The 18,496-nt window shown below is 42.8% G+C and overlaps 1 protein-coding gene across 4 annotated transcripts in view; it reads left to right on the plus strand.

Annotated features, from left to right (window-relative positions):
• Window positions 1–801: 801 nt before the first annotated feature.
• The window catches only part of GABRB2 (gamma-aminobutyric acid type A receptor subunit beta2), a 152,874-nt gene continuing 135,179 nt past the window's right edge, over window positions 802–18,496 (plus strand). For all 4 annotated transcript variants that reach the window (XM_056857356.1, XM_056857364.1, XM_056857372.1 and 1 more), the window contains exons 1-3: window positions 802–1,043; window positions 1,229–1,320; window positions 2,389–2,456. In XM_056857356.1, coding sequence (XP_056713334.1) covers window positions 967–1,043; window positions 1,229–1,320; window positions 2,389–2,456 — 237 coding nt within the window. In that variant the 5' untranslated portion in view covers window positions 802–966. The remainder of the gene's footprint in view (window positions 1,044–1,228; window positions 1,321–2,388; window positions 2,457–18,496) is intronic.

Here is an 18,496-nt window from a genome sequence, read left to right on the forward strand (position 1 = left end):
TGGTCACAGAGCCCGGCGCCGTTCTCCGGGGTAACTTCGTCTTCCTTCCACCCCCCACCCCTTCGGCGTGTCCCTCTCTCCCGGTGGGGCATTTCGGCACGGCCGCCCTCTCCCACCCGGCCCGTTCTTTCGGGCCACGATGGACGAACGAAGATTGGGGGTGGGGGGAGAGACGCGGCCTTTGGAACCGGCCCCCTTGCATGATGTGCGGGTCCCGATTTTCCTCCGCCCGCCCCTGTCGAGGACCCTGAGGATCGCAGGACCGATCACGTCATCCGGCGATCCGGAGCCCTCCGTTGCTGCGCCCCGGAGCCCACCTTCCCCCCCCTCTCTCCCCAGAGCGGTGGACAACCCATCTGACCCCCTCCCGAGAAACTCGTCATCGCAGAACGCCCCCCTCCCCCGAAATGCTACAGGCTGAGCCCTTCCTAGCCACCCCTTGCAAACTCGGACCTCCCCCCCCCTTTTCCCCGTCGCTTCGCCCACCATTTGCTCTTCCCGAGGAACAGAAAGTCTGGCGCCCCCCACCCCCACCCCATGCACGCTTTGCACCCCCGTTTTTAACCTATTTTCTTCTCCGTTCCTAATTCGATTTCCCCCCTTTCAGCTAGGCTGCAAAAACTGCTGTTAAGCCTGCAACTCCCCAAACTTGCCGGCTTCCTGTAGTTCAGGCTGCATTACACCAACGAACAAGAAAAATATATATTTAATCCTCTTGTGGATTACTGCTTTTTTTAAAAAAAAATAATGCATTTCCTTCTTCCCCTTTAATTTCTTTCTTTTCGTTCTTCTTTTTTTTTTGGCAAGGAAATTTGCTCCATCTCCAGCAGCAACCACTGCTCCTTTTGATGTTGTGGTACGCCGTGCGCATGCGCTCCACATTAGAATTACTGCACTGGCTAGAATAAGTTGGATCTCCTCTCCTCTTCCGCTGAAAACCCCTAAATCATATCAAAAGCTAAAGGGATGCTGAGAGTCCGGAAAAAAGGGGGCTTTGGGATATGGTCGTTGCCCTTAATCATAACGGTGGTGTGGGCACAGAGGTAAGTGACCAAGCCGTCTCTTTCTCTCTCTCTCGTTTTTTTTCCTTCCTCCCCTTCACTTTGAATCGTACCGTTTGCTTCTGATAAAGGGGGGGGGGGGGAATGCAGAACGCATCTTCCGAGACACAGAGAGAAAATCGCTCCTGTATCTTTTCTTTTTTCTCCCCACCACCCCTTCTTTTTAGTGCCAATGACCCCAGCAATATGTCACTGGTGAAAGAAACCGTGGATCGGCTGCTGAAGGGCTACGACATTCGACTGAGGCCGGATTTCGGAGGTAATTCTGATCGCTTTTGCGGAAGGGTCTCTCTCCCATGCGGATCCTGGGCTCCTCTTCTCGGCGGTCTCTTCCAACGTGCCTTGGCTGCCCCTGCCTTGGCTGCCCCTGCCTGCATGTGCATTGGCATTTTTTTTTTCTGAAGCTTGCCCCCCAAAGTTAAGCCAATACTTCTCCGGTTTCCTTCGGGGGGGAAAGGATTGTGACATGGACGTTGAAATCACCCCGGATCTATGCGACCGTTCCCGTTGTAAGAGCGTATATGTGCGCGCGTGCGTTGGCCGCTTATGAACCCGTAATGAAGCCCGGGCTTAATTGCCTTTATTGAGATGCAAATCTTCCAAGTTTCCCCCGCGCCGGTTTCGCCGAGCTTTCCTGAGCCTGTGGTCACAGTGAATATATATATTCCATACATATGCTATATATATATATATATATATATATATATATATATATATATATATATATATATATATATATATATATATATATATGAATATATATATTCCGTATATATATATTTAACCCTCTGCGAGGTTTTGCATTTGGAAACCGCTGCCGGCCCGATCGGGTCCTTGCACACAGGCATTGGTGAGACCACGGTGGGCAATCGCACCAGGGAAAAACATTGCATTTACCTGTAACTGTTGTTCATTGAGTGGTCCTCTGTGCAGGCACACATGTGGGACAGCCCAGAGGCCACGACTTAGTGTTAGGAGAGGCCGGTTCTCACCGATTTGAATCCTGAGCCGGCTCGGGTGTCGCTAGCGGGAGTGGCAATGTGCGGCGGCGGCGGCGGGCAGGGACAGGGGAGACTCGATTCCCCGGTTCGGCTGGACTTTATCTCTGGGGTGGGGGGTGGGGGAGAAACTTTACTTTGATATTGACACGTGTTTGCTACATAAAGCGCTTCCAGCGCTGATGGCGACCCATGAAGCAATCCAGGGCGAGTCACCGGCTTGGCCCTGGCGTCCCACCCACTACCTCCCCCCCCCCCGTTGGTCAGAATAGCCAGACGTGAATAAGTGAAATGGCCGAGATCTCAATATCGACCCCATTGTGTTTCAGGTCCCCCTGTGGCCGTTGGCATGAACATAGACATTGCCAGCATAGATATGGTGTCCGAAGTCAATATGGTGAGTATCTGATCTTTTACTTTTGGCACCCTCGCCCCACCATCTTAGGGTCTGTAGAATAAGTCGCATCCTGATGGGGTAAAAGGTCTTTTGGCTGTTGGGCACCAACGTGGATTGGTCTCTCCAGGCGATTAGGCCATCCTTCTTCCCAGCCTAATTCCCTGCTTGTGCATTCTCTACTTTGGTGTTGTTTCGAGGGCAATCCTGTGGAGTAGTTTATAAAGCATTGGTTTAGGGCTTCTTTCATTTTCTGAACATGGGAGCATGTTCTTAGGAGAAGTCTTAGGAGCAAGTCATATCTTTAATTTTTTTAAAAATCCCATTTTTGGACCATGACTTTTTTTTTTTTTAGGTGGAGGGGATTAAAATCCATAAAACCTTCCTTGACTTGAATGAGGTGATGAGGCCTCTTGTACAGCCAGCTAAATCAAATCCTGCCTTTGGGTTAATATCTGCCACGAATGAATGCCTACAGGTTTTGCACATTATTTCTTGCAGGGGTTCAAAGTCGGTAGGATTTATTGACAATCTTACTATTTAGCAGATACCATTTCACACATACAGTTAACCCTATTGTGAGAGTTAGGTGAGCAATACTGGGCTTCTTTTACTTCATGCAAGAGCGCCCCCTGCTGACATCAGTGTGCACTGCAGCCCATGGACAATATTTTACAGATCCATCATCTTATTGTTTTGGGACAGTTTTGGTTGTGTTTGTTATTGTCGGAGTGAGTAGGGACTGAAATTAGTATCACCCACCCAAATGGCAATTTGTGACCTAGATTTTTAAATGGATTTTTAAAACATTGTGTGGATGTTTCATCATCCATTTTTCAGGCGTGCAGGCCTAGATGCGAATGTAATATATCGGGAAGGGGCCGTAGTGAATGATCACACTTTTTGGGGGGAGGTTTTGCCATTTTAAAAAAATAGTAGTTGGAGAGCCCATTTTAATATGCTGAAAAGTTGTCCTTGCTAGGTAGTGTGGCCTTTTCCGGCATACTGTGGCAGAAACAACCTTTCAAATGGCAAGCGTTTTTAGTTATTCACAAGCATCAGATTAATTCACTTAGAGTTGCTAAAATGCAATCGTATTGAAAGATGTTAAGAAGTCCACTTTTACATCTGTCTCCTAGGGTACTAAGTCAGTGAAGTAAATAGCAACTGGGATTAACATAAAGAGTTGAAAGAAGCTCCTCACGTGATTAGTAACCCAGCTTCTTATTTTTTTCCTGCTTGCAAAGGGTGTTTAGCCTTAAATTCTGTTGTCCTTGTTAAAGGATCACAGGTCTTGGCCTTGATACATACGTCAAGGCCTAACGATGAAAACTGTGAATGTACATGTCCTGTTAAAAATGACTAAAATTCTAGCTAAAACAAATTATAGTGACATGGTGTTGTGGGTGCTCAGTTTTATTACTAACAGCTGCAGTTCTACTATGAAATGTTTGATTTATTATTGCAAAGTGTTACATGATGATTTTTCATTGTATTTACTGTTGTGAAGGATGCTTGGGATATTTGGCTCAGCAGTTCATTGGCCTGTTATGAATCCACACCTTCAGTAACTGCTCCATGAATGCAAGAAGCTATTTGATATTTCTTTTCCTTACAAAAGTTGTAAATGTGTTTCCCAAAACATACAGAATATTCCATGGTATAAAAGAGCAGTATTCTCATCCATTTTAATATTAGATAACCTTTATCTCATTTACGAGGTGCTAATGATGTGTCTGAACCTGTTCTAAAGAGTTTCTATTGGCTGCACTTTGTTTGTTCTCTACATCATGCAAAAAAAAAATATTTGCTGTTTGCACTAAACTTTATCCAGTCCCATCATGTTAAGCGGAACAGTAAACTTTCATACTCATAGCTAAGCTTTAACAAGTTTTAAACATATTATTCTAATGGACTGAATTTTGTTCACTGTGTGTAATAATCAAAAACAACATATTTTAAATGTACATTATATTTTAACATTGTTTTTTAACTTATTGCTTATATACGTTGATGACTATATCATAAAGCCACAATGTAAGACAAGTATTATAATGCCCCCCGCTGCCTGCCCTCTGTACGCTTATTCCAAATTACAGCTGCACAGATTTACTTTTGTGTGTATATATATACTTGCTGTGAATACTTTCACCTGCTTTTCTTGCTAGTTTTCCCATTTTGTTTACAGTAGACCCTCACTATTCATGGGGCATCCCTTCCCAGGATCACTGTCATTGGCAAAATCCACAAATACTAATAGGCAGGGCTTTGCTGCCTCCCAACAGTAAAAAACAACAACAAATCCTAGAAAATTTAATGATGTCATGGTTATGCGGATGGTGCAATGGGAGTAAAAATTGGGGCTGGGTCACATAATCCAATTTGAAACTGCAAATAAGTGAAACTGTAAGTCATGCATTTGTGAACAGCAAGGGTCTGCTGTATTTGTTTTACAGCACTTAATATGCCAGTAACATAAAAAGGTGCCAAATTTGATGTCAATTTTACTATTGAACGTTGTTGTTTTGGTTGAGAATAAGACAACCACAACTGCAACCCAAGCACTGAGAAATCATAAAAGAAACTGCAGCTTTCAAATTGGAGGTCGTGAAATGAGGTAACAAACCTATTATCATGCTGATGAATGCACAAATACCTGAGGTTTTCTTCATGCAGAAATGACGAGTCTGGAGAACCATCCAAAATGGCATACCAAGAAGCAGGATGTGAGAGTTTATAGACGCTTTAGGCAAAATAGCAAGAAAACAAAATAATGTTGATGTTATTTTAACAATTGTAATGTTAAACACCAGCAACAAAGACATAATTTTATCAGTAGGGTGTGCCAGATTATTTTAACAGTTATAAAAGATACATTTCTTGTTGCTGGGAATCCAAGGGAGAGTTTGCATTAGTATCTCCAAATAAGGACACAAGACACCAGTATGCAAGTAAACTACTTTATCTACATCAATTAAACATCCTTGAATTAGTGCAAGTTGCTGCTATCAAGCAGCCTTACTATGGCTACCAGTGTTTTGTGCACAACTAACCTGGCTGTAAACTTAGCCAGAATTACCACTGGTTTTACCTCACCTCCACATAAACCAGTGCCTCCCTCTTTCCCTGTGCCACATAGGGTTGCCAGGTACCCCCTCCCTATTGGTGGGAGGTTTTAGGGGTTGGGGTGCACGCACGCAATGACGGCTCTTCCGGTTTTACTTCCAGAAGTGCCACATCGCCACGGCCGATTTAACACTGACTTAAAACCGGAAGTGCATGTGTGCGCATGCGATGATGGCAAGTAGCTGCAGCTCTGGAGTGGCTGGGTGGATTGGCGGGCAATTGCCCTAGTGCCACAGGAGCAATTAAAGGCTCTGCTGATGCTGCTCAGCCACCAAGGGCATTTATTTTCCCAGCCCAGCCAGTTGAGCCAATGATGTGCTAGCTAGGGAACTAAGGTTGCCGGGCAACTGGTGGAAGGGTTGTGGGGAAGGCATTTTACCTGAAGAAAATTAAAAAGAAAAATAATGCCTTGTCTGCTTTCAGGAAGTTCTTACCATAGAGTTCCTGGCAATTCCTAGAGCTAGCTGGAAGTGAAAAAGGGTAGCTCTAAGAATCACTGGAAACTCTATGGGGAAACTGTAAGTTCTAGCAACTGAAATTGGAGGTGGGGGATCCCTTGCCTCCACCAGGGGCTTGGCAGCCCTATTGGCAGCCTTCCATGTTCAGATGGCTCAAGGTGCTTGACACTTATTTTTATTTATTTATTTGGTTTTATACCCTGCCCTCACTCCCCAGCCAAAGGCTGGGATCAGAGTGGCTTACAATGAACAATCAATACAAAATGCAATACGGTAAAATCACTATAAAATAATAAAATGCTAATACAAAATCGGTAAACTACAGAACCAAAACTACATATAACAATAATAGCAAGTGGCGCTCTTTGCAGTATAAGGCCACTGCAGGGCCTGTGAATAGCCAGAGCTCCCAACTTATCATTTTATAATCAGACCATGGTAAGAATGTGGTGGGGGTGGGGAGGCCAGCATAGATGACAACTTGTAGATGTCCTCAACCATAGGCCTTGTGGAATAAGTCCATTTTGCAGGCTCTGCAGAAAGCTTTAATATCTCACAGGGCCCTGGTCTCATTAGAAAGGGAGTTCCACCATGCTGGGGCCAGGACTGAAAAAGCCCTAGCCTTAGTTGGGGATAGCCTCATGCTCTTTGGGCCAGGGACCACCAGAAGGTTGTTATTTGAAGATCGTGATTAGGGTTGCCAGGAGATTTTGGGGGTGGAGTCTGAGGAGGGTGGGGTTTGGAAAGGGGAGGGACTTCAATGCCATTGAGTCCAATTGCCAAAGTGGCCATTTTCTCCAGGTGAACTGATATCTATTGGCTGGAGATCAGTTGTAATAACAGGAGATCTCCAGCCACTACCTAGAGGTTGGCAACCCTAAAGAGCAGGAGATCTCCAGTCACCACTTGGAGGTTGGCTACCGTAATCATAATGCTGACTGTGGGGGTGTACCTATTCTGTAGCAACTTGCACTATTCTTATTGGGCGTTGCGCATAAGGCACAAACGAGTTCATCAAGAGCCAATATCGCTCTCCTACCTTATTTAAAATGATGGCCGGCACAAAGCAGCACTATAGGCTGGGAACTAATTTCTCACAGCACATTTTCTCAGCACTCAAACTGCAATATTTTAAGGATATCCATTAAAATAATTTAAGAGATTCACAACATTCTGTTAGCTCGTGTCTTTCAACGGTGTGATAGTCAGTGTGCCACTACCCTTTGTCACTCTTGACCATTTTATTGTTTTAAAATTTATAGTTGTACTACTTAGAGCCAAAGTGCACCCTCTATTATATACAAATGGAGGCTGAATTAATGATCATGAATCCATTTATTTTATTAAATATAGTTTTATTTGGAATTTCCAAAATAAATGTCGACACAAACACAAAAACTGAATAATTATGACAATTTCCCACAAAGTTGTATATATAAACCAGTGCATAAGAGTATTAAAATATTGCTAAAATGAAACACTAAACATGCAGACGTAATCTAAATTTACAATAAGGTGACATAAACAGTATCAGCCCCCAAAATAATTCTCCTGTATAATATCAGGACTTTCATTAACATCAAATAAAAAATGTTGACCATTTTTCGTAAAACCTAAAACAATGAAGACACTGCATATGCTTTGCAACTCACAAATGCCTCATCAGCATTTTGTGAATCTTTGTGTGGAAATCCTCTCCCCCAAATTTATATCAACATTTCTTTTAAAAAAAAAAAAGCATTGAGAGGTGATATCCTGTACAGCAAGTCTTTTCTGCTATTTATATAGTGATAGGATTTCATTCTTCTAGGGTTAAGAAAATAATGCATTTATTCTCTGTTGTCCAGAATGGCACTTAAATTGCTAAAACAAAAAATTAAGGTTCTTGGCTCCACATGTCTAAGTGAATCCAATACCCCAATGATTACTTTTCTATAGGGATTTTTAAGTTAAATTGTATGCACTATTGGACTGGCATCAGTTATCTTTACTATTAAGTTAGGGTGTGTTTCCTTATGCCAGTCGATTATGGTTTGATTACGTTTTTTTGAGTCTTCTTTAGAAGAGGATGAAGAAGAGGTGGTTTGTATACCCCGCTTTTCTCTACCTTTAGGGAGTCTCAAAGCAGCTTACAATTGCCTTCCCTTCCCCACAACAGACACCTTGTGAGGTAGGTGGGGCTGAGAGAGTTTGGAGAGAACTGTGACTAGCCCAAGGTCACCCAGCTGGCTTCATGTGTAGGAATGGGGAAACAAACCCGGTTCACCAGATTAGAGTTCACCGCTCCTAACCACTACACCACACTGGCTCTTAAACTCGTTATGTTTTTCCGAAAGCTTCCACACACTCATTGGCAGACAATGGTCCAGTTTAGTGTATAGTTTGCATTATTTTGTTCCTCACACATCATCACTGCAATCCTGTTAGGTAAAGAATTCTGAGTGCAATCTTGCTCATTATCCTCAGTTAGCCCCTGGGGCCCGATTCAAATATGATTCTAGTGTTTGCCACAAACTGACTGGAAAAGAGGGCAGATGTGAAGAAGATGCAATTCGTCATAAAAATGAAGGACATGCATACTGGCTGGGAAATACACTTCTGGGTAGGGGTGGACCATAAGGTAATATGAACAGCCAGTGTGATGCAGGGACAAAAAAAGCTACTGTACACTGTATTGGTCGGGCTGCATCTGGAGTATTGTGTGCAGTTCTGGAGGCCTCACTTCAAAAAGGATGTGGACAGAATGGAGCGGGTGCAGAGGAGAGTGACGAGGATGATCGGGGTGGGGGCTCGAGACCAAGCCCTTTGAGGAACAGCTGAGGGAGTTGGGAATGCTCAGTTTGGAGAAGAGGAGGTGGAGGGGGGACATGATTGCTCTCTTTAAGTATTTGAAGGGCTGTCACTTAGAGGAGGGCAGGGAGCTGTTCTTTTGGCAGCAGAGGATAGCACTCGCAATAATGTGTTTAAATTGCTGGCGGAAATGTACAGGCTTGATATCAGGGGGAAAAATTGGCAGAAAGAGTTGTTCGATGATGGAATCAGCTACCCCGGTAGGTGGTGAGCTCCCCCTCACTGGCAGTCTTTAAGCAGAGGCTGGACAAACACTTGTCAGGGATGCTCTAGGCTGATCCTGCATAAAGCAGGGGGTTGACTAGATGGCCTGTATGGCCCCTTCCAATTCTATGATTCTGTGACTTTGATTAAGTTAGAACACCATGTTGTTGGCAAAGACAAAAAAAAACGACTCTTTGTTTGACTGTTGGTCTGTTGGCTCACAAGGAATGTACTCATTTAGCCGCCATACTTCCAGTAGTGCTACTTTGGCCACATCTCTTGTGAGCCGGCACAAAAATGTGGTGAGGAGATTCCAACAAGGCGGCAGCATTGCAGCCCTAACCCTGACCATGCAAAAGTGATTTTGGTGGTAATCACATCGTGGAATGTTTAATTTGGGCCTGAATAAGCTGGTTCAAGAGTAACACACTATGCCTCTGGACCACTTACTAATTACTTAAGCTTAAAGCTATTAATATTATTATGTAGCAAAACCAAAAGGTTCTAGCACAACTAGGGTTGTCAGGTTCCCCTGGGAGGTTTTTGGGGCGGGGCCTGAGGAGGGTGGGGTTTGCAGAGGGGAGGGACTTCAATACCATAGAGTCCAATTGCCAAAGCGACCATTTTCTCCAGGTGAACTGCTCTCTATCGGCTGGAGATCCGTTGTAATAGTAGGAGATCTCCAGCTCGTATCTGGAGGTTGGCAACCCTAAGCATCTGGCCACAGGGCCATCCTATATATAAGAAATAAGAAAAAGTGAGCCAAATCCTGACCTGAAGATTGGCTCAGCTTGCCAAGCCCCTCTTATTCCCAGGTTGTCTTGCTACTGATTCTTGTGTAGGCACCAGGCAAGCCTAATTAGAAAGAGTGCTACTACTGGAAAAGTCCAGTCTTTGAGAGCCAATGTAATTTAGTGGTTAGATTGTCAGTCTAGGATCTGGGAGACCCAGGTTCGAATCCCAAGTTTGCCATGGACATTTGTGGCATGACTTAGGGCCAGTCACACAGTCTCGGCCTAATCTCCCTCAAAGGGCTGTTGCCAAGGGTAAAATGGAGGAGAGGAGAACGATGTAAGCTGCTTTAGGTCCCCATTGGAGAGAAAGGCAGAGTGGAAATGAAATAAGTAAATACATTTGGTTGCCACTCACATCTTAAGGTGGGGCCATTGAGAGCAGGGTTTGTGAGGTAGATCTTAGCTGGGGGGCTGGACAGTATGGGAGAAGGTGGTCCTTCAAGTTCCATGTCAGAACAGGAAGCGATTAAATGGAACCTCTTGTACGCTGCTCAGTTGAGACTAAACAATTTTGTCCATTGTCACCATTCCAACATAAAAGAGAAACTTTCCAAAGACTTATTAGATACAAATAGGTTTAATGCTTACTTTCCTGCTAGAAATTTAGTGTGGCTGTTCTTTTGGAAACTGTTAAGCTAGGGTTGCCAACCTCCAGGTAGTAGCGGGAGCTCTCCTGCTATTACAGCTGATCTCCAGCCGATAGAGACCAGTTCACTTGGAGAAAATGGCCGCTTTGTCAATCGGACTCTATGGCATTGAAGTCCCTCCCCCAAACCCCGCCCTCTTCAGGCTCCACCCCAAAAACCTCCCGCCGGTTGCGAAGAGGGACCTGGAAACCCTAAGCTGTTGTCTGAATTGCTGTGATATCACAGGATGCTGAAATGTTCAGAAGCAATTTAACGGCCGAATGGGAATTAAGCAGTAGAATACTGAGAAATTGTGTGGTTTCTGTAGCCCAGCTCATGATTTCAGAGGTAAAATAAAAACATCAAATGTAATTTTAAAAGCCTTTCCTGGCCACATTGTGGTTTTCCTGGGTTTTCCCTGCTTGTATCTTTCAACATTTGGAGAGCAGGGAAGGCTGCAAACGAGAGCTGGCCCGGAGGACAGGTTTGTTTGTGAGGAATGAGCTCGGCCACGGGAACTCAGGTGTTTTTAAAAAGGAACTTTGTCTAAATATGGAAAGCTGTATGTAGGAGATGCTGCTTTGTATAAGCTGGAAAGTGTGAAAACAATGTCAGAAGTAACCTCTGATGTATCACAGAGGAGAGGGTGCAGAACAGCATCGAGGAAAGAAGGAACACTGTAGAGATCACTCGATTTGATGTGCAAGCTTAACGTTTTAACAAAAAAGTCCAGTGCATTAAGAAGTCAAAGACTTGAAATATATGTTGTGGACCCACGGGCAAGCGGCTCCAAGGAAAGGGGAAGGAGAAGTAACGTTAAATAAACACACATACACATTACTCTTTGGGAGTAAATGGCCACAGTTTTATTGACAACAGAATGGAGCATTAGCGGAAAACCATGGGGGCGGATCCAAGATATCGAGTCACCACCCTGTAACCCGATATATATCGAAAGCATCGATAAACAGCCCAACCACCTGTGGGCACAGCACCGGAGTAGCGCTTAGGAGACCCCACCAGGACGGGCATCTCTGTGTGGAGCCAGCACCACCTGGGATTGGAGCACCCACTACAGGCCCCCCGAGCTGGGCATCGCTGTTGTACTCCATCCCAAGACCCCTTATGGGGGTACTTGAGGTAGTAGAGAACAGGACTAATGTTTCTCTGTGCCTTTGGTCATCATAAAATGGGTGTTTTCTGTTCAGTAGAAGTCTCAAGCAGCCTGCCTTTTACTCCCCACGATAACATTTTTATTTCAAGCAGCAGAGCTTGAAAAGTTGAGCACTTTTAAAAAGCTGCCAGCCATTTAGATAAACAAACTAGACCTTAAGCTTGTTTCAAACTCTGTTATCAATGGTAGGTCCTTGAGAAAAACTCCATCCCTTAGGCCTTATTGCGTATGAAATCTTTAGTAGATGGCTGTGAAGAATGAATTGCTTACTTGAGGCCACAGGTCCATTTTAACCTACTTTATATGATTTACATTTTGGCTTATTTGAAGCATGATATTTATGTTCTTATTCATCTAAATTAGTATTTCTGAGCTGTACTCTTTGCTGCTTAGGCAGCACCTGCAGAAGCATACAACACAATAAAATAATATAAGTGACAACAATTGCAAAATAATTTCTTAAATAATTACTAAAATCCACATTCCTACTTCAGGCACAGCCCCCAAAAAACATCTTGAAATCAGCGGCGGGGGGTAGGGGGGTGTTGGCAGTTAAATTGGGGCCAGACACCTGCTTGAAAAACAATGGAAACATATTCCAGAACATGGCCACCACCACAAGAGAAAGTGTGCTTCCATGCCCCCACAATAAAAACTTATGTAAAATGCAGGGCGTGAAGTGATGCCTTCCTGTCAGGTTTGTGGAAGCAAGAAGAAACATGGAAAGAGTGAAGAGTGCTTCTGGGGGTACACGAGAACCAGATTAGGATTACAGAGATGCTGTGGTAATGGCCACCCGCAGTTTTGAGCAATAGATGTTGTTCTGCTGGTATAGGTGATGGTCCCAAGTCTTCCTTATCTTATATATTTTCCATTGACAGGAAAATCAGCAGTTGCTTAATCAAATTCTCCCACAAGGTAGGCAGTAGGGGACAACAGTAGTCCTCAGTGTGCATCTGAGGGTGGCTGTCTTTTAGCACTGCAGTAGATTTACACACATGAACACATGAAGCTGCCTTATACTGAATCAGACCCTTGGTCCATCAAAATCAGTATTGTCTGCTCAGACCGGCAGCAGCTCTCCAGGGTCTCAGGCAGAGGTCTTTCACATCACCTACTTGCCTAGTCCCTTGAACTGGAGATGCCAGAGATTGAACCTCGGACCTTCTGCATGCCGAGCAGATGCTCTACCACTAAGCCACGGCCCTTGCCCAAAGATGTAACTTTAGAAAGATGTAACTCTGTTTGGGATTGCACTGCTAACATGTGACATGAGTAAGTTTTTTTTTTAATCTTCAGATGACACTTTCCTTTATAGTCTGTCGGCCACAAAAGCAGGATATACATAGAGCTGCCAACCTCCAGGTGGATCCTGGAGATCTCCTGGAATTACAACTGGTTTTGAGACTATGGAGATCAGTTCCCCTGGGCAAAATGGCTTCTTTGGAGGGTGAACTCAATGGTATTATACCCCACTGGTTTCATCTGGCTCAGGGCCGTAAATAAACTATCTACCCCACTGAGGTCCCTCCCCAAGTTTCACCCCCCCACCCAAATCTCCAGGAATTTCCCAACCAAGAGTTGGTAATTCTACTTCTTGCAGCTTCAGCTAAACTGTTCTTTTTCTGATTGCTCATGAATGCCAAACCAGTGGAAACTGAGGTACAGCTGCTAGTATTATGCATATAATTGCATATAGTGCAAATATCAGCACACACGCAGGCCTGCTATGTTCATTTTCGGGAATAAACTGAGAACTACATATGTGCAGAGTTGTTCAGAAGAGCAAGGATAATTCTCTACCTTGTGTAGACATCTGAGAGTATAGAAAGACAAAGCAAAAAATTCTAGGGAAATAAAGAGGTAGGGGTTGCACATTTTTACTGTAATGGTAATCAGCTACAAATTTAATCCATTTTGTGTTAAGTGTATTGTCTGTATTCGGTGTTAATACAAAGATGTACATTCTAAGTTTCTTCCTCCTAGAATAGTTCTTTACTTCATGTCTTCCATAGCTTGCTTGAAAGTCTTCGTACTTAAACATGTGTCCTGGTTATGTATTTTGATTATTCCCATTTTCTGAACAGAAATGGCAGTGCACAATGAAAAAAATGTCCAAGACTTAGAGGTAGTACTATAATTCTGTAATATACTATTAGCCCTGACCTGGATGGCCCAGGCTAGCCTGATCTCGTCAGATCTCAGAAGCTAAGCAGGGTCAGCCCTGGTTAGTATTTGGATGGGAAACCACCAAGGAAGTCCAGGGTTGCTATACAGAGAAAGGCACTGGCAAACCACCTCTGTTAGTCTCTTGCCTTGAAAACCCCATAAGGGGTCGCCATAAGTCGGCTGCGACTTGACGGCACCACACACACACACACACACACACACACACACACACACACACAATATACTATTATATACAAATTAATTTTCACATTCCACCCTTGATGGCAGCCTTTCAGACATCTACAGTTTAATTGTGTTATAAATCTTTCTCAAGGGCTTAATTCACTGGCCAGGATATGTTGCAAGTCCACTTCCACCGGATCCAACCCTTTGTATGCAAAATGTTTCTTTCTGTAATTAAAAGGGACAGGATGGGTCAGCCCTTTGGGGCATACGTGATTAGGCAGTGCTGAATGAGAGTCTTCATGAGAGGAGTTACGCCCAATCCCAAGGCTTGTTTCACAGGTGCCGCTACATATAAGACCTGTAATGTGAAATAAAACATAAACAAGTATTACAAATTACACCAGTTCATTCTTGTTTGGGATATGAGAGGATAAAACAGAACTTAAGATGCTTGATATAGAGCATTTCCAATGGGTGATTTGTGCCACATTACATGTAAGTGTGCTAGACATGGTGGAAGCTGCTTCTTGCCCTTTTTTGATATGGCTTGGTGGGTTTAACAGGTCATTGTTTCCCTCCCAGTCAGCATCATGTAGGAAGTTAATAGTTGTTAATGAGCGATGCTAAGATCTGTGGGTTACCCTTCCATTTTTTCCTTCCTTCTTTCTTTCCCAGGTATATGTTGAATCCATTTGATCTTTGTTTTCTCTGTGTATGTGTTCTGGATATTCCCATTTTCTGAACAGAAGAGTTCATGGGGGAAGGAGCTATTCTCTTTTTGTTTGTATTAATTACACTGTGAAGGGCTTGAGGCGTTATTTCTTTGCTTCCATGTGATGAACTTTGACAACCTGTCAGAGCCACTGCACATTTTACAAGGATACTCAAATAACTCTCACCTCAACTTCCGATATCACACGAAGGGGGAACTTTTTACTGCAAGAATATAATGTGCAAAGTTTAAATCTGAACATTATACCCAAAATGAAAGTGATTCAGATACCTGCTTTTCACTGATGTGGTGCATGAATGATATGGATTAATTTGAAATCTAGCATATGGATGAAGGCAGTACGGTGACATTTATTTATTTATTTAAAACATTCATTTATTTATTTCAAACTTGCAAGGGATACCTTAGCTTCCCCTATATCCCCCTCCCCCACACTATTTCTTCACCTCCTCCTCCTAGAAGCCCCCATATTGTTACATTTCTCTGCTTCCTTCTCTTCTTCCCACCAATCTACCTTTTACCTGCCCCATCTTCAGCTATATTTATTATTCATTTGCGTCATCTATACCCTGCCAAAGTAGCTTACAACATTCTCCCATGCTCCATTTTATCCTCACAAAAGCCCTGTGAGGTGGGTCAGGCTGACAGTGGGATTGGCCCAAGGTCACCCATGTCAGACTGGGGATTCGAATGTGGGTCTACCAGATCCTAATGTGAAATTCTAACCACCCACACCACACTGGCTTTCACGGTGTGGCCGCTATTGAACAGGGGCAAGCAGCTGGGTCTGGGTGAGTAATGCAAGTTTTGTGGTATCAACTCGACAAGTGGTTGGCCACAATGAGTCTTCCTTCAAATACCAAACCAGCTCTGGAAAGAGCCCTGCCTGCTCCCCCTGCTAGCAATTCTGTTGTGGTTGCCTAGCAGCAGCCACTAAGGGCATTTGTTTTATTAATGTTTCAGGTGCTGCTTCTCTTGTTTTGAGGGGTTTTAAACTCCCAAGGTATCTTTTTTTAAGATTTCAGATTTGTCTGCAAACCTGGACTTTTCTCAGGTTTGTAGAAACATCTGTCTTGTTTGTTCCTGCTTCCGATCTCTGGATTTACATATCCACAGTTTTGGCCATGTTGAGAATTAGATACGTTGATTAAATCTCATATTTTTGAAGTTTGTGTTGTTTTTAATTTAGCTTCTGCTATATTAATTATCTATTATTTTCAGTTAGGTTTTTTATGGCACTTGGTTGTAAAGAAGCATTATTCTTTATACATATAATATTTGTGAGTACCTTAAGACATTTGGGGATTGTGTTAATCAAAAAGTTGCAACAAACACTTGGATATATGCAGAGTTTTAAAAATTGTAATAAATGTCAGAAAACTAGCTAGATTATTTTCATGATTAATTCTGCCCCTGTAAAGGGATAAGTTCTTGTGTACATCATCATTGTTTTATGTTGAGATATTAAATGACTGCTATGTACTTTAATTCCCTTCATAAAAATATTGTGGGGTTTTTTGATGGAATAATTGTGTCATTATGTGGCTTATTTGTTGATGCAATGAAGACTGTGAATATTAAATATAGTATAGATCTCTCATGTGAAAGTTTCCATGGGATTCTGCATTGCTAACTTCTCAGAATGGGACTGGGAAATTTTTCATTGTAAGGCTACTTAGTTATTCAATCTATTAATTAGACCTGTATTTGCATGGCTATTGTTGTACAGTGCCATCCTATGCAGGGGTATACCCTTTGAAATCTATTGAAGTTAGAAATCTATTGAATGGCCTTAGATGGTTGGATGGCTCTGACATATAGATATAGATAGATAGAGATATATGAAAAGTACGTATTAGGGGCGCCTCCCTCTTTGAATTTGTCTTTCAAACCCTCTCACTACTAAATTCAAAAACTGTTTTTCAAATTGGAGATGGAAATCTATTTGGAGCTACTGAAAAATACGTGTTCCAAATGCCACATTCCATACTGTTTTGGGGCACCAAATGAAACTGATGGACAATAAATTCAGAAAGAATAGAAGGAAGTACTTCCTTATTCAGTGAGTGGATATATTTAGATTGTGGGAGAAAAGGCAGCATAGTATAGCCCAATCTTGTCAGACCTTGTAAGTTAAGAAAGGTTGGTACTTAAATGGGAGACTGCCAAGAAAGGGTCTTGCAGAGGAAAGCAGTGGCAAACCACCTCTGCTTCTTACTTGCCTTGTGGAATTGTGGAATTCCCTGCTTGTGGACAGTGATGGTTACTAGCATATGTGTGTATTATGTGCTGTGAAGTTGCTTCCAACTTATGGTGACCCTATGAATTAATGATCTCCAAAATGTTGCTGGCTTAGAGAGCTTTAAAAGTAGATTAGACATATTCATGGAGTACCCTCAGTAAGGTTCATCAGTAAGGTTGCCAACCTCCAGGTACTAGCTGGAGATCTCCTAATATTAGAACTGAACTCCAACTGATAGAGATCAGTTCAACTAGAGAAAATGGCCACTTTGGCAATTGGACTCTATGGCATTGAAGTCCCCCTCCCCAAACCCTACCCTCCTCAGGCTCCACTCCAAAAATCTCCTGCCGGTGGTGAAGAGGGACCTGGCAACCCTATTGATCAGTGGCTACCAGCTGTGATAACCAAAGGGGACCTCCATGTCCAGAGGCAGTAAGGCTGTGAATATCAGTGCTGGGGGGTAGTAGCAGAGAAAAGCCCTGTCCTCTGTGACCTGCTTGTTGGGTCTGCAGGGCATGTGATTGAACAGGATGATGAACTAAACGGACCACTGTTCTAATCCAGCAGGGAACTTTTTATATTCTTATGTTGTTGTTTTTTATCTATGAGTTGCCTTCTTTTTTGCCATGGGTATATTGTATTTGGACTTTGCTGTGGGCCTACAGAAACCTTTGGACAGTGTTATTCGGAACTGTTGTTTATAGGACACGTGTAGGGAATCTGGATATAATTATGATGTTGCTTAGTTTCTAGCTTCCTTGCTATGGCATCATTCAGCCCAAAGTATGTAGCATATGATATCACAATGCACATAATTAATAAACAAGCAGGTTTTTATTTGAATAAAAAGCAGTTTGCGTGTGTTGGGTCAGGTGCTCATAAATCATAAGAGAACTGGAGTGCAGGATTTCATTTTGATTAACTTTTTAATTGGATTGACTTTTTGAGAACAGAATGATGTATCAACACTTGATGCATCACTTGACATTTTAGTGATGAGGCATCTATTCTGTGGAGCACAATGAATAGATAACCATCTTTTTACTGTGTTAAAAATATAGAATTATCTGGAACATTCTTAGAGTCACATTTCTGTAATGGGTAAGTAACCTTGCACCCATTGGGAGGAAAAGCTTTTTCCAGTAACCGAATGCTGCAGAAACTTCATTGTGAGCATTGTGAGCAATCTCAAATGTTATTTGCTTTCTTCTATGAAAGTTAAAGGAGAAAACAAAAACCATCCCATCCTGTTGCATAGTGTTTAAATGCATTTCATTGTAATTTTTCAGATGTTCTTTATATTTAGGCTAGGTGTATAATATATAAACATATATAAAGCATAAATGAATTTCATGTTTACCCTTGGGTCCCATCCCCAAGATATCCCATTATATATGTGCAAATATTCACATATATTCCAAAATATGTTATAAAATATGTTCATCTTCAAAACTGAAGGCTTAAAAAGTTGCAGCAAGGCC

Source organism: Euleptes europaea, chromosome 1 (assembly GCF_029931775.1).
Source record: "Euleptes europaea isolate rEulEur1 chromosome 1, rEulEur1.hap1, whole genome shotgun sequence".
NCBI classification, from domain to species: Eukaryota; Metazoa; Chordata; class Lepidosauria; order Squamata; family Sphaerodactylidae; genus Euleptes; species Euleptes europaea.